A 21,528-nucleotide genomic window follows, 5' to 3' on the forward strand; every position below is an offset into this window, starting at 1 on the left:
CAAGGAGTTTTGATTTATTTTATTTTTATTTGTTTCAAGGGGGAAAAAAAAAATCTATAAGCAGGAAAAAGAAAGAAAGAAAAAGAAAAAAAGACAAGAAAAAGCAACTGAGAAGGGTTATAAAAAGAGCAAATACCAAGAAGGGTGAACAAGAGAAGAAAGTCAAGGCAAGGAGGAGCCCAAAGCTGGCAGATCGGGAGGATTTGCAGGGGAGAAGGGGGGGGAAGATTGGAAATGCAGCTCTGGAGTTTGCTGCTGCCTCTTGCGCTGCTCTGTACAGCCCTAGCCAGCGGACCCGAATGTGGGATGGACGAGCGCTCCCGCAGGGCGCGGAGGGACACCAGGCACAGCCGCCAGCCCCGCCACACCGCCCCGGGCACCTGTGCCACCAGGTTAGCCCGGGGACGGCGCTCGGCGGCGGGGCTGGAGCCTGGGCATGGCCCCCGCAGGAGGCAACAGCGGGAGGCGGAGGGCGACGAGGAGTCCCTTACCCCGAGCAGGGCGCTCTATTTCAGTGGACAAGGTGACCAGCTGCGGCTGAAGGCAGATGTCGAGCTGCCCCGAGATGCCTTCACTTTGCAAGTGTGGCTGAAAGCCGAAGGAGGACAGAGATCCCCGGCTGTCATTGCAGGTAGGTGGCTGGTCGTGCCTGGGGCTGCAGCATCCCTTTCACGTTTCGGGAGCCGGCAGAGCAGCCAGCTGCAGGCGTGCGTGTGTGTAGTGGCCGTGTGTGCACATCTCGGTGTGCGGGTGTGCCTCGCGATGTGCGGGTGTGTGTGAGTGCGTGTGGAAACGCGCCCGGTGCGTCTGGTGTATGGGTGTTTGGTGAAATACCGGAGCTCAGCAAACTGTCTGAAAGTATATGCTCGCAGAAAAAGTTATGTAAACTTTTGCATAGGGAAATGGCAGTATCCTGGGTAGTTTCTGTGTTTCCGTGTGTACGGGTTAAGATGCACATAGGAGAGAGGGCTCTTACGGTGAGTTTTTACCTAATTTTCACGTTGGAAAACTGTAAATAGAGCATTTGAAAGTTGCTTGTATGGATGGATGAAAAGAAGTGTATGTGTCTACTGTGTGGCTGCAAAGAAATGCATATCTAAGGTCCCCATACAATTTCCTCAGTTTTATTAGCTTTTTAGTGTACTTCACGGTTACCTTTTTAGATGCAGTGTTAGCGTGTGGTTTCCAAAAAGCTATAAAGGAACTTTTGGCTATTGTGAAACCTCAAATGAATCAAATGAGTTTATAAAGTTCCCAACCCCTCGACACTCAGCTGGGGCTGGGACTAGCGCTGCAGCTAGAGGATGTGTTGAGTATTTTTGTCTCTGCTTAGAAATGGCAAGTGTAACACAAATGATTGTAAGGTCAAATAGCCCTATAAAATCATTTAGTACTCAAAGCAGCTACCAGTCTAAGCTGTCTGAGCTGAACAATAACGAGGAATATCGCACTTTTCTTATTTAAATTTTATGAGCCCATCGTGAATTTGGGTCCTTTCCCCCCTCGTTCGCTCCCTCTCCCCCTCCCTCCCGCCACCTCTCGCCCTCTCCCCGCTTTAGTGATAAAGTGCAGCGAAGTTGTCATGAAATCGGATACTTTTCAGAGGGTTACAAGCCCTTATAAATGTCGCCACATCCATCTTTGCTCTGAAGGAAGTCATAGAAAATGGAAATGCCCTTAAAAAACAGAAAACAAGTCAGAAAGAGAAACGGGTATGGGGTGGGGGGGAGGAAGACATGTTTTACAGTTCTTTTGGCAAGGAGATTCCCTGAAAGTACAAAGTTTCCATGTCCTAGGATGCCTTAAAGAGACAGGGAGGATTTCCCCTTTCCCTTGAACTGGAGTCACTTCCTACCAGAAGGCAGCGGATGCTTGTGCCGGTGGTACCGTGGCTGCCCTGGCCAGCCCAGCTCGCCTCGCCCTGCCGCCCTCCTTCTGCCATGGGCTCTGGCTCTGCTGCCCCATCCCCAACCTGGGCGACTGTCCTCTCACAAGAAAGTTGCTTTGTCCTAAGGAAAACAAACCCAAAGATGAGCTCAGCAGTGTTTTTCCTTAACTTTCTCCAATTCCAGCTGCTCTTCTGGCTTGTGAGGAGGGGGCTGCGGGGTGTGTGTGTGGCTGCTGGGGTGTGCAGGAGGTGCTGGGCATGGGCTGGTCCCTTTTGCCTTTAGTAGGACAGGCAGATGAATAATTTCATAGGTGAAATAGATTATGACTTGCTTTATTTCCCTTGGCTTTCTCTTACTCCACTCTTCTGGTTCCCAATCTTAACTTAAACCCCAGGGCTCAAAGTGCTTCCCTTTCAAGTTAGCAAAGACAGAATTTGGGTTTACACGGATCTCATCAGAGGCAAAACAAGGTCAGTGTGGTTTTTTTTAATGTGTTTAATCTGACACCTAAGACCCTGTGTCTGTCTGTGGTGCAAGTATCTCTAATTCATACAATAGGGAACCTGGACAAACACACACAAAGATCATTTGTAGTAAAATACTTTAATTGGATGGGGGAGGTTGGGTTGTTGCCTGTATAAAACACTTGACCCATTTTATGCATGGAAATAACATTCCACTGTGAAAAATGAAAAGAAATGCCCCAGTTTAGCACTGTAGAGCTTGCAGCTCAGCTCGGGAAGACTTTGTGATTTTTATTTTATTTTTAAGCTTCCCCCCCCCCCCCCCCCCCCACTCTTGAAGAGGAGCCAGGTTTGGCTCTGCATGTAAACACCTGGAAGAGGTCCAAGAGGAACTCACTCGGAGTATCCTCCGCACACCACAGCCTCCTAGACCTGCAGCAAGCTTAGGGAGAGATTACACTTCCCTCAATGGGGAAATCAAGGGTTCTGGCTGCCAAAACTCTTGGCTTTCTCATTTTCACTGTTTTGGGATGTGACAGACTCGGGAGCCCTGTTCTGTAGGACCCCACTGACATCAAGAGCCCTTCTGGGTGTTTGGCAGGGAAGAGACTAGGTCAGATTTGCAGACAGTGCCAGAAGTGAATTTCTTCCCAACTTCCATCCCAAAGTGGGAAACCGTGTGATTGTACAGATCTGAGGGAAAGGGCAGAATTGACTGGAAGACCCCTCTTTTTCAGGGTCCTCCTTGTATCTTCATCTTCTTTCTGCCCCCCACCCTCTGCCTGCATTGACTGCTCCCCTTCCATCCCTTCTTGCTGGCATATAAATAGTCACTGCAAGTCCTGTAGGAGCCACATGTGCGCCTACAGGGGAAGCCTGTTGTGTCTGTTAAAAATCTCATGTAGGACCCAAGTTGTTATCAGCTTCTACGCCTGAGCCCTGATATAACGGAGCTCTTCTGCTAATCCAGGCTACAGGAGTTTCTGTCTGGAGCCAACTCTCCTTACGTCACCCTCTGCTGCAGTATTCAATTTGTTTTCATAAATGGCTAATTTTACAGCGCTGTTAAGTGGGTTCGTCATTGTGCCGGGCCATGCCCTGTCTCTGATGAGAGGCAGTCCTTGGTGCCAGGCTCTGCCAATTTTCGCGCTGGTTGGCAGTGATGTTATTGCTGCCCTGTTTGGCTTCACTGATATCTGTGCTGGCATTTGTCAGGGAAAGCTGTTGGGAAACGAGAAGTCTGACCCATTGATCTGTGTTACGCAAAAGCTCAGAAGCGTTTTCGGAGCTGGGCTGTGCTTCATGTGCGGCTCCCGCGGTGCGGGGAGGCAGCTCCCGGCTCGTGCGTACTTGCCTCCCTCCCCGGGCCGCGTAGTTCTTGGACAAACACTCCTTGGATGTGTGTACCTACCACACAGCACAGTACATCCCTCTCATAAACACACACATGTGCACATGGAACTAATCATGCAAGTTTGTGCACTTTCCCCTGTAGAGTCTTTGAATGCATCTCTAGCTGTGAAGGAAGGAGTTAAGGTCCAGACTATGGTCAAGTTAGGTAATACCGTGCAATGCAAAATAAGACGCTTCAAAGCACCGTTGACCTTGCTTCTGTGGTAATCAAAGGTATTTCAGTTCTACTGTGGAAATGCAACTCCATCCTAAGAAAGAGGATCCTCCTGAGTCCCTGTCAGTGTGTTTTCTGGTCTATGGCTCAGGAGCGGGACGGCTTGTGTTTTCATAGGAATGAGATGTTGACTCTTTACTGGCTGGGAGCTGAGAGGAGCGGGATGAATGATCTGCAGCGGGAGCTGGAGTAAGAAGGCGTGCCTGCTCTGAAGAGTGAAAGTTATTTGTGTTTTGTTTGGGTTTTTTTTTTCCTTTCCTGGTTTCATTCTCCTCTGTCTCTCTATTCCTCTGCCTGCCAAAAGAGAGCACGAGCCCAACTTAGTAAAGCTGCATATGTAAGGGAGTGCCTATGTTTTCCCAACTTCAGTCCTTGATGAACATAAAACTGCAGCAGAATCCAAAGGGAAAGAAATGCCAAAATCAGCACAGTGGAGCTCACTGAAAGCCACAGCTCTTGCATGTAAGAGACTGAGAAACATCTGTGTCAGGGTCCAATAATTGGGCAATTATAAAGATATGTAATTGACGCTGTGTAGGTCTGTTCCCTCCTCAGGGTTTAAGTATATATGTTTACTTTTGGGGGTTAATTTGGTTCTTTCCTGAAGTTTTGGAGTCTGCTGTTGATTTAATACGCTTCAGGTAGAATCGGTGAGCTGGGTCCTATCCCTGGAGCTGATCCTTGTAGCGGGTGTGTTGGGAACTTCAGGATGTTTTCAATAGAGAGTTTGCTCTGAGTTTCACTGGCATTAAAATAATAGGTAGATGGATAATGCAGCATTTTCTCAGCGTCAACAACCTGTTGTCTTTTAATGGCATGAATTTTCTTGTGTTGATCTATAATGAAGTACTGTAATGAAGGGCTATAGAATAAGCCAAATGTAAAGCCTGTAGTTCTGTCTAATTAGTGCTGGCATGTGCCATGTCTCAGGGTGATGGGCATGATGGACGGAGAGGAATAACAGCTGGACCAAAGTGACAGGAGCTTAACCGCCTGCCCAGATGCTCCTTCAGGGTGACAAGGTCCAATACACCATTGCTGAAGGCTACAGGTGGCTGTGGGGTTTTGGCTTCCCTGTAGGTGGGTTCAAGTGATTAGCCACGTCAGGACTAAGGATCTGGATAAGACTTGACTAATAGACCAAAGTATGAAAAAAATACAGCATAGCTTCTCATTTACTAAACATTTGTGTTTGAACAGCACATTTCCTTCAGCCTGTAGAAGCCGGGACAAGAGTCAGAAACTGGAAGAGAAAAAGAATTTTTCTTTCTACAAGATTTCCAATTTTAACTGGTCTCATTCTTTTGACCAGCTACGCACTAGAGTCAGAACAGCACAGTTAGAAGAAAGTTGGTTTTTTTGTTGTGGGGTTTTTGGTTGTTTTTTTTTTTTTTTTAAGTTAAAGCAGTTACATGTAGGTAAATGGTAAAAGGATGGTAAATTTGGATTATATGTAGGAAAAAGGTAAAAGGATGGCAAATTTAGATTCCAAAATGACGTATGGCTGTCTCCTGTAGGCACAGAGATGTGTCCCAGGCTGAGCTCGCCTCTCCAAGCTTCATTTCAGCCTGATTTATTTCAAGCCAGCCTGTTTCAGTTAGAAAAATGCGTGTGAGGCGGAAAGCAAGCTGAAGGGATGGTGTTTGGAGAGAGAGCGCGAGCGGGATTCTCCTCAGGGATTCGTGGAGATGTCTGGAGAAGCACAGAGCAGAGCTGCGGTGGGCAGGCCTCAGTGGTGCGGGCGAGAAGAAGCCCTTGGAGAGGCTTTGCACGCTAAGCCATCACGGAAAGACAGACCTGGTCGATGAGTCAGATGCCTGGAAGTTATTGCATCAGGTTGAAGCCGCTCTCTGGGTCCCCACGTCACCTCCCCACACAGCACTGGGGGAGCACTGCAGATCCCCGAGGCCACGGCCGCGCCGAGCGGAGGCGGAGGTGCCCACCATGAGCCCCAGCCACGTGTGGCGTCGTGAGGGCTGCACTCCATTCCCAAATCCCAGAGGTCTCAGTGAGCACTGCAGCGGCTGGGAGCGCTACGCTCGCTCCCTGGGGACCCTCACCCCGACCCTGTCACGAAGGTAGGTGCCCCTCACCTCCCTCATGAAGAACAGGGTCCAGGAGTTTGATGCTGCTTCACAGCCTTCACGTGTTCATTAGCCGTTGCCGCGGGCGGGAGACATCCTTGGCCGGGTTTGTCGAACAGCAAAGAGCCGAACTGCCAGCTGGTCCCTGGGGCCCGACCCCAGTTAAATGAAGCAGAGTGGAGCAGGGATTTTTAGTGGAGAAATTCCCTCTTTGGGGCCTGGGTCTGGCTCTGTCAGGACACAGGTGCCAAGCTCCTCAGGTCTGTCGCAAGAGAGGCACAGCCACGACACCTGCCTGAGCGGCCTTAACTCAAAAATACTACGGGACCGACGGGTTTTAGGTGACCACGGGATTAACTGAGCGCTTTCACCTTGGATTTGCATTGCTCATGCTGGCCTGAGCCAGGAAAAAGAGCCAAAATATAGTGGCTTTTTTCAAAAAGACATATTGAAAAAACAAAAATAAACCCTTCCATGAGTGGGGTCAGCTGAAATGTTCCCGTGTACTAGTTTTGCTTCCAATTTTAGCCATTGTTTTTTCAGCTCCTCTTTTCTTTCCTCTGATAGAAATTATAGGAGCAGAAGCAGAGGAGGGACCACCTGGGTTGCCAAATTCAGTCCCCTGCAGTGTCAGGGATATAACAGCAGATAATTAGTCCAAACATTCACAGAATATCCACTTTGTAGGTTCTGATATAGCACAGGCCACAGAAAATTTCCCAGTGCTCTACTATAAACCGAAGATCTTTAGCTAAGACCAAGAGTCACCACTATAATGTTAGACAGGAAAAGAGAAGGACAGATTGACAACCTCTTAAGTACCTAAAATCCAAAGGATTGGCTTAGAAAACCTTTAAGTATAAGAAAGAAAAACATTTGCTGGTAAAAGATATCAGCTTTCTTATTTTCAGAAAGTTAAAAAAGAATCAGGTGTTTTGACAGTTATGAAACTTCTATTGAAATTTTAAGTTAGAATATTTGCCAAAACTGATCCTTTCCCACAGATAGTCTGTTTTGATTAATTTCCCTTTTTCCTGAGAAAAATATTTTATCAAACATTTCCCACCCTTCTCTGGTCTTAGTCTGTGTGGCAGTTCCTACATCCCGTCACAGTAAGAATGTTCACTTTATTACATTTTTACTTCTTCAAATCTTGTATTCCAGATTATTCTGCGAAGGCATCAGAAAAGTTTTGTTTGATCAAAACCTTCCACATTTTTCTCTCAACTACATCAGCCAGTCTAATATCACCTTTTTCTTCATTTAACCTCCCCTCTCAAAACTAGCAAATTTTTCATCTAATACTGTCTTTACATGATCAGTATATATTACTCTTTCTATTTCAACTATGCAAAAAATATTGGATTTTCTGTTTCCTGGGTTCTGGGCATTTGCTTCATGCATTGTTCTGGGCACAGAACAGTTGACTGTGCTGTCCTTTTTCTTTGTTTATTTTCCCCAAAATGAAGCTTCTGTAAATGAAGGTGTACCTTTCTTCTGACTGTATACTTACATTGCTCTATGAGCATTTCCCTCGAGGTAGCTGATATCTGCATATGATTCTTAGTTTTCTTTCAGCTTTCTGTGGAGAAGAAACACTTGATTGTTGTTCTGCTAATTTCTGCTTGTCCCTACGTTTCTCTTTGTTTTCTCTGGTGTGAGCATGCATGCACATACACAATTTCCAAAGCACCTTTGATTTTTTTTCCCAGATCAATAGAGCATTTAAACTTCAATGATCAAGGAAGAGCAGCTTGTTTATTTCCCCACATACTCTGACACAAGTGGCAGATCTTGTAAACTGCTTTGATTTGATGTTAGTGCCTATTATAAAGTTTACTCTCCCCAAAGCCGCCCATGAAGTCAAAGTACTCTTACTCTGAACGTGAGCAGAGCAGAACTCAAAAAGGTGAGTTAAAAAGAGAACAAGAGTGAATATCTTATCCCAGAATCTTGCTTCCTGCTATCCTTGTTCATAGTGGTCAGAACAATTTGCCTGGTTGAGGACTGTTCAACATCTATAAGGTTGCCAGCACCGAGTGAGGGTGCAGTAGGTGTCGTAGTTAAAACTGTGAACAAATACAAGTCAGATTATCCCTTGGTGAGAGTGAGGCTGGATTCATGATGTTAGCTTTACGCAGGCAGCATGGATTTGATCCTAAACCTTTTCAAGATCATGAAAAAACGCCTTTGACCTTGGCTGACTCTGACTTAGGCTCTGATTTCAGAGAGTGTTTTGCATCCCTCTTCTACCGCCTGGACCCTTCCATGGTCCTTGCTTTAACATCCCTTATTTTGCTGTCCTTTCTTGCTTTGGATACAAGAGCAGAAATATTGTGAAGCTCTAACATCAGAGGAGTTGGCCAGGGGAAGGGGACATGTTTATTTTTGTTGTTTTTGCTATACTCCAAATCCCACTTTGGCCTCTGTCTCTTTCAACCTTGCTCTTAAAATTTTCTTTTTTTTTTTTTCTTTTTGGGGGGCGGGGGGGCACTTTTTCAGTGTTAAAAAGAGCACTTATTCAAAACACTCTGTCCGGTTTTCTGTTTTGCTGGGTGATGTAAGTGTGTAGCTTTCCCGTCCAACCTCTCCACCCTCTCTTATCGTCGTCACAGTCTCGGTTCTTTCTCTACTATCTGGTGTCCTTGTTTCCCCCGTCTTTCCCTTCTTCTTGCCTCGCACAGTTGCTGGTTTTCTCCTCCCTAGCAAGCACGTGCCGTGGGTAACCCTGTGCACTCTGCAGTTCTCACCTTCTTCTGCCGCAGGAGCAGGGTATCTCCTCCTTGCAGACCAAGGGTGGCCACCAGCTTGGTGGCTTCAGCCAACTCGTGTTGGAAGTGCTGTGGGAACAGAGGGTAAGCAGGCTGTGTGTTTGTGTGCTTAGTCAGGCATATGCTCATGCATATTTTCTGGGAATTACTGATATTGTTCTGTTTAATATCCATCCTAGCGGTACACAAACAAGGTTGTTCTCACAAAGAGGGAATCAGGGTGAAGTGAAACTGAGAAGCATCTGGAATTGGCCTGGTGAAGCGGCATCTGAGAGTTATGATACCAGCTCGTGAAAGCAAAAGAATTGCTGTGTTAGAGAAGAAAACCACTTTGTTCTTTGCTGATCAACTCCCGGGGTCTGGTAGGCTTTCCTTGAGTCTCCGTTTTGAGTGATACTTAGGGCTCTTCTATCTCTTCTCCTTCTTCCCTCTGCTGTGTTTTTCCCCCTTTTCCTTATCTAATTTATTGTCTCTCTATTTGCTTTAAATCACCTTCCCATATGGATTTATCTCCTCTGACCTATCTTCCCCTCCCTCATCTGATTCCCGGGAGTCTTCTGTCGTCATGGAATTGGGAGAAGAGGAGCCCTGTTGCCGACACCGAGCATCAGCTGCAGGCTCCTTTCCTCCTTCGTTTTCTTCCTTGCTTGTTCTCTGGTGTTAGTGTTGGAAGCATATTCACAAAGCTCATCCATTGGATTGAGGAAAGAGATCTTATCACCATTATTTTGTTTGTTTTATTTAAGGCAGGGAGAGAAATGGAAAGGAAAGGCCTTCACTGTTACCAATGTTACTTAGTTTTGAATGGAGGGTTTTTTCTCTTGTACTGATGTATCCTACTACTCTTATTTTCCTTTATCATTGTGGTTTTGTAGTCCTGATAACTGCCTCCAAACATCCTGCTGATGGTGGTGATAAGTTTCTCAGGCATGAGAGAACATTGCCCTTAAAATCAGGGAAACTGAGGAATGGAGGGGTGCTCTGATTTGTCCAAGGTGTGGTGGCATGTTGGTGGCAGAGCTGGAAACAGAAGCCAGCAGGCTTGGCCTTTTGTTAAACTTTTTTTGTTAGGGGTGATGATGGTTATTCCTCAGCCTGCGTTGTTCCCCACGTGACGGCAGCACACCCCAATTCCTGGAGGGTGTTTACTTGTAGCTGCCGATGGTTCTTCACTGGTTAGTTGCTGCACTGAGCTAATGGTGGTGATGAAGTCTTTTACCTGGTGTCGCACCGTTGAAAGCTCTGGCAACACAGGGGATGGGTGAAGACGGCATTTGTGACGTGAGCTCTTTGGAGGTGGCAGAAAATCAGGTGGTCTGGAATTAATGTCTCTGAACCAGACATGCTGGTGATGTTTGAATCAGCATGAATTACTGTATTTCTCAAATGGAACAGCGTGTGCAGCCCATGATCAGAGAGAAAAGCAAATACCACCGAAGCCCCTTAGTTCAGAGTACTCTTATTTAAATTGGATACACTGATATTTTTGGTACACCTGCACATTGATTAATATATTGGCTTGCTGGAACAGCTTGTGAAACGTGTACGTTATAACTGCTTCTCTTCTGAGGAAATGCTGAAAATCTGTCTCTGGGTATCTCAGGTTATTAATGAAGGGCAAAAGCAATTAATTTACCCCATAGTTAAGTACAGACCAGGTGAGAGGTTGCAGAAGGGGTCTTGCACACAGCATGTTAGTGCCCCAGACCGTTTTGGGGAGGGATCATCATCTAGTGCATACCCTCGTGGCTAAACGACCAGTGTTTCTGTCAGGAGCGTCAACAGGGAGGCTGTGCATCATACGGCCCATGGGATTTTGCTCTGAATTCAACAGCATCTGTGCTTGTAAAGTCTGAGGTGCTAAGGTTGAAATCTGGAGCTTACATTACTACTGTCTTACATTGCATCTGTCTTGTGGATAAACAGAGCAGCCTCTCCGAGGTCAAAACAGCACCTTTCACCAGTGATAATTTAATGGGAATTATTTTCAGCGTAAACTAGACAAGAATTGGAAACCTGCTGTGCTGTGGCTCATGAATGGAGATGTTCAGGGAGAAAAAGCAAATGTTAACTAAATGCATTACGCACACAATTTTGAAACACGTACTTGGCAGAGGGAAGGGTGAGCAGTAGAAGCCAGATTCTGTTGTTGAACACACCAGTGTAAACCCAGAGTAACTCCTTTGGAGAGGAAATCAGGGGGGCTGCTGCAGACCGATGAACATGTAGAATTTGGGGCAGAGACAGAGTGCGTGCAATGGGGAAAATGAACAAGCTGAGAAGTGGATGTCATGGAGAACAACCTCCAACCACCGTCACCGCTGTTGATGGTTTAATTTGGGTGTGTAATGGTTATGGTGATGCAGTGGGAAACATTTGTACAATGTGGGGTTGTTTTTACTTTTTGGAGCGTTTTCTGCATATACCTATCGTAATCCCTCTAGACTGTGAAATTAGGCCATATACCAGTTTTACAGTGAGCCCTTTGTGTTTCTGGCAACAAACACTTCTGAACTCTACTCTCCAGTCTTGTGACCCTAAACTCCTTCACCCCTCCCATACTGTCCCATCTCCAGCAGTAATATCCCCTCCTCTGTTTATAAACAAACACCCTCAGAGGAAGTTCACAGGAAGAAAAGTTAGTTAATGAAACTGAACCCTGCACTCAAGTCCAGGCTGTGGGTTGGAGCCAGCAGGGTTGCGGGATGTTTCCTACTCTGCATCTGCTTGTAGGAGTTTCTTTGATGAGATGTTTGCCTGTCTGCCTAGCTATGCGTCTTTCTCTTCTTTTCCCTTCGTCACGGAAAATATGAAAAAAGAGAGAGTAAAATTATAGTCTCAATTTGCTTTAAAATCAGTGTGGATAGTCTTCAGGAATCCCGAGCAGGGAGGCTAACTTCGATGAACTTGTAGAAATTCTTTTTGATAAATCTACTGATTTTGTCCCTTTTTTTTTTTTTTTTTTTTTTTTTTTTTTTTTAAAGCACTGGCATTTAGATTCTGGCTCCTGGTAAAACTGTTGCTCTTGAGTTGCGTAAAGGCTGTAAAGGACTAAAACAGCCTAAACGATCATTGTCCTGCTGTAGTCTGAGCATGAGGCTGATACATCTGGTGTTGCACATCACTCTCAGAACTACCAGCTTTAGGAGGTAGGAGTGAGCAGGACCCAAGGAAGTGGATAACGAGGGACTGAGTAGTCACCGTGAGCTGTGGAGCAAAGGACACGTAGGCGTGTGGTAATGGTGCTGTCGGCTGCAAAACACAAAATGCTTTAACGTGCTCCAGAGGTCCCCCAAACCCCTTACAGCACAGGGGGAACCCAAGAAAAAGTCCATTTTCTTGTGGCTGCTCCTGGGTTGTGCCTTTAGTACCGCACCTTGGTGGTCTCAGACAGGAGGTGAGGGAATTATGTGTTTGTTTCCTTCCAGGAGACACTGGGATCCTCTGGAAAAGCCTTTCTGGCTACTCAAAATTGATGGGAAAATCATCAGATAAAGAAAAGCTGTGGAGTGAGGGAGGCAGCACTGGTCGGGGCTGTGTTTCCTCGCTTGTGCAGAGGTGTGTTATCAATGCAGTGCTCATGTCACCGTCCCAGGCTCCTCCTCTTCCATAAGAGTGTCTTTGGAAATTGGGAATAAGGGAGCTTTTACAGATATAGTAGATGTGAAAGTCTGGTCCAATTTTTAGGCCAAAGTGCCTTGAAGTTTTGGATGTATTACAGAAAGTCTCCGGTGCTGGAGAATCTCCATACCTTAAAATGTGGTGGTTTAAAATAGTCTTATCTGTTGTTTTTGTTGAAAGAGCAGTTTCTCTTATTGTACAAATATTTTCTGTCATGTAATTAATAGCCTTATCTCTAAGACTATTCCAGTGTGGTCTCTCCACCTCCCACCCCAATGGATGGGGGAAGACAATCAGAAATGAACATTTCATATTGCAGCATGGACAAAGTTTATCAGTTGTTACACAATCCCTTTGCCTGTGAACAGATTAAATAAAGAAGTGGGGTGGGGTGGTGGTGGAAATGGACCTGATTTATATTGGTGAGTTTCCTCCAAGAATTCCAGGATAACTATCAACAGTTTCTCCTAGGAGGAATGTTGAGCGATTCATTCTTGCCCTTTGAAGAGCTCTGAATTAATGAAGAGCAGAGTATCTTCTGCTCGTTGCGCTGGGAAAGACTGGAATTCCCCAAAGTCCTCTTGCTAGAGATGGTTTAATCAAACAGACTGTTTACATTCTATGTCTCACCAGAGGCAATGCTCAAACAGGGGTGGTCTTCAGCTATATGCTGTAATACTAGGGGTTTATTTTATTTTATTTTAAACACCAGCATACCACCAGTTTTACTGGGAAATGGCTGTATCCGAACACCTGCAGGCTCCGTGGAACAGTCCGGAGAGGGAAGCAACAGCAGCTGCATCACACAGAAGCAGAATGATACTGTGAGGGGTCTGTGTTTCTTCTCCAAAGGTTTCTGCAGGGTTGGGATTTGGCTGCAAAGCAGGAACACTTGCACTCACGGAGGAAGAGATCTTGCAACGGTAGGAGGCTGAACCACACCAAACTCTTCCTTCTGCCTCAAGCGCTGATGGCAGAGGCAGAGAAGCAAGGGCCTTCCTGCCCCCACCATGCGTTTTGTCTCACACTGAAGGCCAAACTGTTTTGGTGAACAGTTTCTGTGCTCTGATACTTAAGAAGGCACTAGATAAAATGGGAGCTATGTATTTCACGAGAGAGAAGGAAGAAAGAAGCGAGATCAGGATAGCTCTTCCTGCCATCGCCCATCTCTCGCCTCCCCTCACGATGAATGTCTCTTGCACCTGTATCAAGAAACCAACACGTTATTGCACATCTGCCTGTCTGAAATTAGCCGTGAACCTTGAGTCAGGATCTAATTTTGTGTTCAGATACATTTTCATTTTTTTCTAAAGACACTTTGGTGTCTTCTGGCAGTGATGTATTTCCTCTCCCCATGCACAGGATCTTCTGTGCATCATTGAGGAGGATGCACGTAAGTAGGCAATGTGGCCAACATTCTTCCAAACCCAAGCAATCCAACCAGCTGTTCAGCAGGGATGTTATTTATTGAGAACTGTCAATGTGTTCAACACATGGTGTCCTTTGCACTGACGAACTTGCAGCCTGGCTTTTATGGGGTTTCTCTGACACTTGTCAAACACTGGTGACAGGGCAAGCTTGACGAGGCACACGTTTTTATGTGAACATGACTATAGAAGGGCATTGCCACAAGATGTTCTGTGAGGAAAGCAGAGACGGAGACTAGTTGGCAGAGAAGAAAACAGAGTCAGTTGCAAAGGGTAGAGGTTTCTTTTTGGCTGGTGGTTTCGGGAAAAGAACAGATATTCCCTTCAGCGATAAATTAGATGCTTTGCGAGAATTTGTTTCAGTGGTGATGAAACTGCTGTGAGAGGCTCCCGCTTCTGCTAATTCAAGCTGCTTATTTTGTGGCACAGTGGCTGGAGGTGCACAGGTTGCTCTGGGATTTTAGTTGCTACCTCGCCATTGCTCTGAGGTGCCTTCAGCCCTGTCCTTTCCATTTGTGAAGGTAGGATAATGGTTCTCAGCAGCCCCCAGAGGGACGCTGTTTGTAAGGATGAGGTAGTACCATCAGTGCAGTGCTTCGATCGTATGATGCTGAAAGTGGGAAATGCCACTCTGTTGTACCAAAAAGAAGAAATGCTTGGCCAAGAAGTCCCATTGGCCAGAGTCGTGCTAGGTCCCTGCAGTGCTATGCTCCTGTAGAGAAGACTGTGGTTGTGGAATGCCAATGAGACAAAAAGACAGAGGCGTATCTTGCCCATCTCCTACTTATCTATTTGTCCCATCTTTTTTCTCTTGACTTGTGTAAGCTCGTATTTGTGAGTATCACAGGTATTTATTTTCCCCTACTGAAAACCAGAGCTGTTGCCTGAGCAGTGTGACTCTGGCCACGTTCCCCCCTATTCAGCACAATGCAATCTTGGCTCTTCAGTGGTTAATATTTTCTGTCAACAACCTGCAAGAAAACATAAAATCAGTGCTGATAAAATTTGCAGATGTTGCAGAGTGCAGGGAGTGGTAAACAATGACCAAAACAGGACTCTCATTTGGGTGTTTTCGAAAATTGAGAACATGCAAACAGTATGCATTAGAAGAAAGCCAAATGTGAAGTCATACATATAGAAAGATGGGCAGCAGGTCATACATAAAGGAGGGATGGTGGGGGAAGGGTCTTTCACCTGGAAGCTAAATGTGTGGGAGTAACTGCCTGTTGGAATAGATAAAGCGTGTAAATGTGAGCTGCTAATGTGGTGCTGTGGCCAAAGGTTTAGAGTCATTGTTGGCTATGTAAACAAGGGAGCCTTGAACAGGATTGGGGAGGTTGTGTTATCCTTGTATTGACACTGGAGTAGCTGCTCCTGAAGTGCTTTTTCCAGTTCTGGTGTCCACAGTTTAAGAAGGATGTTTTCAAAAAGAGGATTTAGATTAAAAAAATTAACAATGACAATAATTATATGACTGGTAACCAGTCTTAAAGTATTTAGTGCAAGAAGGTTAAGAGGTGACTTGATCATTATGATAACTTTATGTTTGGGGAATATTAATCTGATAATTCAAGATTGGAAATCAATTGTAGATGTTAGGAGTAAATCTAATGGATGCACATGGAGACTAAGCAACTTTAGAACAGAGGGAAAGTATGGTATTTTTAGCCCTGAGAGTAGTCAGTCATTGAAAAGTCTTTCCAAGAGAATGGTGGAATACCTGTCACCATAACTTTCAAATAAAAATTTAGTGTTTTTCCAAATTACAAGTTCTTTAAAGAGGAGTTAATTCAGTCCCCACCCGTAATGTGTCTGCTTATAACGTCAGATTATTCTGTGATTTTCAGCTATTACTGCAAAAATAATTGAAGGTAACAGTAAGGCACAGGTAGCACTAGGATGCTAATTTAAAATCCTTTCATTTTCCAGTATATCTATGGATTCTCCTTGATACCTGTAGGGTTTTTGTAGGATCTCCTGGGCATCACTATAGTTGAATTGTCAGGCTCAGTTTCATATGTTGTTAATCTTGTTTAGGTTTTGTCACCTTTAACCAGAATGGTGTGCTGAGCAATGACTTGACTTTTCACCTTCCAAACATCCAGAGTGCTAGTCTGAAGACAAGCTGAAAAACGAGACTGAAATCTTTTCTCATTCCCCTTCAAGGTAGTAAGAGTTTTACTGTTGACTTCAGTGAAGCCAAGAATTTACCTCCAGAATACAACCTTTGGGGAGCAAAATCAAGGTTTCCCTGTGGAAGCTGGAGCACTGACAGTGTCAGGACTGTGAAGCTAACGCAGCAGATGTCCATTAAAAACAAACAGGTGAATGAGAAAGCAGAGAATAAGCTTGAGGTGACTTTTGCTTGTCATCTTCATGCTGAGTGGTCTGTCTCATTGTCTCAGGGCAGAACAGCAGTCTGGAAGGGTACGTAGGCTGCCTGCTGAAGTGACCTATTCCTATGACTTTGGCTGAGTTGCAAACAAAATATAGACCAAAGGCCTATCAAAGGTAATTAGGGTTCTGAGACAGGATTTTGTTTCATTTGAGCCATCCCCAGCTGGAGACCGTTCCTCAAAATTCAAATTTAAGCCAAGTGCTCAAAATGTGCCAGTCTGCTCCCTCAAACCCACGTGCACATGTATATATAGGCCTATGCACAGAGAAAGCAGTACATGTACATGCTGTTTTGTTAGTCTTCATTTCTTTGGTTCCAAATTTAACCAGAAGTGGAAGGGCTGAAATAACATAAGAATGGTTGGACATACGATATTTCCTGCTGCTCAGCTAAACACAAGAATTGCCAAAAACCTTCCAAGGTAGCTTGTTTCTTTTACATTTTTCTCCCAGTTCTGCAGACTTGAGAAGGTCAATTACTTTTGAGAAGCATTTGACTTTGGCAACGCTTATGGAAAGCGAAGTAGAATTATGACCTTTTGGAGGTTTGCCCATCGCTGTCCCATCTTGTCCTTGAAGAACTAAAGGCTGAATTTTCAGCTACAGCCTTCGGTTTAATAGGTGTGAATTTGTTTCTGTACGCTTCCAAGACATTGTGAGTATCTGTGTGAGAATTTTCTTTTAGATGTCTGTTTATTTGTGCTCACAGATCAAGTGATCACTGATATTTGTAGAGCAGAAATACAGGCTCAGGTATTTCCAGGAGGAAAATCATACTAAAACAAATGAAATTGGATTCAAACTGAGCAGAAAAATAGAGCTCTAAAATTATATACTTAGGTTAGTATGTGGTGACTACAGCCTATCTGGAATGCATACTTATAATAGTTATATCATGTTAGAGAGTCAGGTTTTTTCAGCAGGATGTTTCCTAGAAAGCAGAAATATCTCTGTGGTTTGTGTATGGGTTTGGAACTTGTATGCAAGTATGGAGCGGGGAATTTGAGGCACGAAATAGCCATGATTAGAGAAGGCCCGGATCCCTTTCAAAAGCGACAGCAGAAAACAGGCACAATCAGCTCCGTTCTGCCTGCTGTTATTGCATGCTGTTCTGTGTATTGCATTGGAGACATTTCTTTTAAGGTTGGTAAATTCCTCCGTTGTTTCCATTAGTACAGGAAAGATGCAGTCATATGGGAAAGCCAGATGCAATAAGATATTTGAGTCTGGATAAGATCTAAGATATTTTTACAATAAAATATTTAATTCTTACAGAGGCAAAGACCTTGCGTGGTATAAATCAGTGTAAATGCACTGGAACTACTCAGTTTTGCACTCACAAAGTATCTGCCCAAGAATGTTCTCAAAATCCAATTAAATAACTAAAACTGTTTCATGTGGAAATGCCCCTCAATTACAAAGACAAGCCTAAGCTATCATGATGTGATTTTTACAGTCTCCTCGCAGGGTGCCCTAGTTTGCATTCATGGAATTTTTTGGTTTTGTTTTGTTTTTGTAATAATGTGGATGTTGGCCATCTGTCTGATCCTGGAAAGGTTGTAAGGTTGTCCCCGCTCCCCAGGTCCTCTTCCCACTCCCTCATTGATCATAATGTTTGATTTAGGTGCCACTAGATTTCGTTCTTTGTTCTCTAGCCCTAACCTCCCCCCCCAACACACATGCATTGTGCAATGGTGTAAAAGCTCTTCTCTCTGCAGCTGGGAGTAGTAACTGCTCATCTGGTTCCAGTGCTGCCCTAAAGCTGCTGTAAAGGTCAGAGGCAAGGGAATTCTAAAAAGCAAAACAAGCTGTTTTGTTGTCCCCCCTTCAATCCTGGCTGTGTATTTTGATCAGCACCACAAGCAATCTCGTGCGTAGACCTCCACTTCTCGCTGCTCCGCAATTCTGGCCTTTGAGGGGGTTCCGTAGGGCAGAATGTCGGGCAATTTTCCAGCACAACTATGGGCTTGGCCGCTGCTGCAGCTGATTGACTTGCAGTGCTTGTCAGGCACAAAGCACGTTTTGAAAGGAAATGCCATATTGAACTCCCAGTGAGCTGATGGGTATTGTGCACGGTCATCTGATGGCACAGATGTGCCCCTAATAATCCTTCCAGGAGAACGTTTCCTCCTGGGATGCTCTGGCCATCTGATCTGCTCTGAGGTATGCTGACCTATCTTGACCCAGTTTATGATCAAGTCTCTCTGCTGTTTTCGAAAAGGAGCCCAGAAATACCACTTTATCATTTAGATTGCCTGGAAGTGATAGTACTTAACGTGTCTGTTCCTTCCATAGAAGATGCTCTCTGTGTTTGCTCTCTAGCATTAACTCTTACAAAAGGTAGGAAAGCCACTCCGTGTTAGCATGCACAAGAGTGAATTTCTCTGTAGAGCTCTGGCAGCTAATCAGTATTTGGCTAATAGTGCAGGGAAGAGGAGGAAACGTGGAAGCGGAGGTAACGTATGTTCCAACAAGCATGTTGCTGGGTACATTCCTCTGTGTGTGTAGAGTGACCCTTCTGCTGGTGTGCCATTGTGTTTACGCCCTCTTTTGCAGGTTTGTGTGTGCTTCCAGTTTTGTGTGTGTGGTGCATGTGTCTGGGGAAGATGGATGATTTTCATGCATGCCTCTTGATATGTATCTGTGTGTTTTGCAGCATCTGCTTTTAAAGTGGGAACGATGTTAGTGCTGGATTTCTCTGAAGGTGAATACACTGCCTCAGCTACAATAGGATGGTTAATTCGTAACCTGGCTCTGCTGATCAGTGAGCATAGATAAGCTTGGAAGTTGAGAGGTCTGTTAAGGTCCCTTTGAGCCAAACCAACAAACATATTGAGGGCTTTCTGTTCCCTGTATTTGAAGGGTATCTGGGTTTTCATAAACACTAACCTCTGCTTTATTATCAGTGGGCCACACTAGAGTGTCTAAAACTGGCAGCCACCAACCTGAATTCTTGTCTGAATCAAGCATGTTGCAAAGCCTCCCGTATTTGTGACATACACCGGTGATTCTCTGCAGGAAGATGCTGATGGCTGCAGGGTGTATGACTCTAAGTAGTATCCAAACGAAGCCTGCCTGTACTGTCTTAATACTGTCTCTATGTCTGCGTGTGATCATCTCTAATAACATGGACACATACTGGTTTTCCAAGCTTCAACCAAAAATACTGGGTTGTTTCTGAGAACAAGGCAGAAGAAATAGATTGTTTTGTAGATATTAGAAAATCCTTACCCTCGTTCTCTGGAATGTTCCCATGGTCCCAGACTTTATAGCAGGGTCTGAAGTTTGACCCTTGTGAAGGATGTGCTTTTTGCTATCCAGCTAAAAGCCCACCTAAACCTAGTTATTAGATCATAAACAGCCACAGTTTGTTAACCAAGTACCAGTCTCCACTGGTTCTGCAGCTTTGTTGTGAAACGCTTAGGGAGATCTAGATAAGAAGCCAACCTTCCCACTAATACTTGTTTACGCTGATACTGTATACAAAGGAGCCCTTGCAAAAGCAATACCCAGTCTCCAAGCATGACCCTGTTATAATACTGCAAGGACTGAAGCTCGCTCCGCTGTCACCTGGTTATGCAGTGTTGTGTGTTCCCCTACACCTCAAAATCCTCACAATCTAATAATTTCTCACTAACCCCAGCCTACCAGATCTGCTTGCAGGAAGCTCTTAGATACTGTTAGCGCGTATATTCTCACAATAGGCTCAGTGAAGTGTCACTAATGTGATTGTCCATGCCAGTGGCTGCTCTGTTGCAGCCTACATGATTTTGTTATCAGAAGGGAAGGATTTATGTAGTGTTCATAACTAACCAGCCACTACAAATTCATGTTTTGCTGTTTTAGCTGTTCTCACCTCCCTGTTTTCAGGCTTCAAGGTATCTCACTGAGCATGTGAGTGACTGGGAATTTGAGAAACAGTACAGAATATGTGCTTAATATAATGCTAAATGGCAATGATATAAAGATTTTGATATTGCAAAGAGCCTTGTGCCAAATTCTCAATATTAAATAGGCATAGCTGTATTAGACTCTGCATTTCTACATGATGAGGATCTTGTCTTTCATGTCAAAACAAAAAGAACTCTCTCCTGTCTCAGATCTGAATCCTATTGCATAGCTTGTAAGTGATAATATCTGGTGTGAATTCAGCGAGATAGGTGTCAGCAGCAAACATCCCCTTTTTGCTCACTTAAGTAATACATTGCCACCTGAGCAAGTCTCAGGTGGTTTGTTTGAGCCACTCCTTGTCTCAGGGGCCGACCTCAGGAGGCCTCTTAGCTGTGTTGGAAATGGTATAGACAGAGATGTTGCCTAAAGTACTTCTAGACTTTGAATTATTTAACTCTCATGGAAGGAAGTGGGGGCTGGGGAAAGCACGGCAAAGGAAAGGAGAGATTATTTCTCCCCTTTGTAGAACTGTATTGGGTTCAACGTCATACCATGAAATATCCAGTGCAGAACTCAAGAACTGCTCCAGTGGATCTTCGCTGACTTATCCAATTGCATGGAACATGGGGATACTTAACCCAAATCTGTCGGTTTTAATTATTTTCCTCTGGACAGATAAAAGCTTTCTATAGGTTCCTGTAGAATATTTGCTCTTTCAAGCGTTCCTCTGTGCTTTGATACTAAACGATTAAAGCATGCTAAAGAAAAAAACAGCCCCAACCTTTAGCTCCCTGTTCTTGGGCCCCCTGACTGCAGCTTTGATTGTTGACCTAAATTCCCCTTTCATAACTGAGTCCTGTCACCTCTGGTTGGAGTCTCCCAGCAAAACAGGCACAGCCAACTTTCAGAAGTGCGGGGCACTGTTTTCCGTTCTGCCTTGCACGGCTGTGACGGGCGCCACAGCACACCTGATGTGTTCAAAGTCAAAATGACCTCCTCCTTCCCCTGCCCCCAGCCTCTCGGCTCCTGGAAAGGAAAGCATAACAAGTCTTTTTTGTTTGTTTGTTTTGGGTTTTTTTTGGTTGGTTGGGTTGGGTTTTTTTTTTTTTTTTGAGGGGTTTGGTGGTTGTTGTTGTTGTTGTTACTTCCTGTTGCTCAGCAAAGTGGGGAAACTTTTTCTGCATAATGAATTAAATTCTTAGGTAATTCTATGGTTGGGCTGATTACCGGGAAGATTGCTGTTAGCAAGATGCAAGAAACAGCACTGAAGTGCGTGAGGGAGGCCTGGAGTCTGTTATTGATAATATTAAAGTGGATTACAGCAGCTTGCATCGGCTACTTCGGCCTCTCTTCTTTC

At 44.8% G+C, this 21,528-nt stretch overlaps 1 protein-coding gene across 3 annotated transcripts in view; it reads left to right on the plus strand.

Annotated features, from left to right (window-relative positions):
• The first annotated feature begins 234 nt into the window (after window positions 1–234).
• Window positions 235–21,528, plus strand: part of PAPPA (pappalysin 1) — a 177,802-nt gene continuing 156,508 nt past the window's right edge. For all 3 annotated transcript variants that reach the window (XM_086475664.1, XM_086475662.1, XM_009955051.2), the window contains exon 1: window positions 235–631. In XM_086475664.1, the coding sequence (XP_086331790.1) occupies window positions 235–631 (397 nt within the window). The remainder of the gene's footprint in view (window positions 632–21,528) is intronic.

The sequence above is a fragment of the Leptosomus discolor genome, chromosome 19, assembly GCF_034619465.1.
Source record: "Leptosomus discolor isolate bLepDis1 chromosome 19, bLepDis1.hap2, whole genome shotgun sequence".
NCBI lineage: Eukaryota > Metazoa > Chordata > Aves > Leptosomiformes > Leptosomidae > Leptosomus > Leptosomus discolor.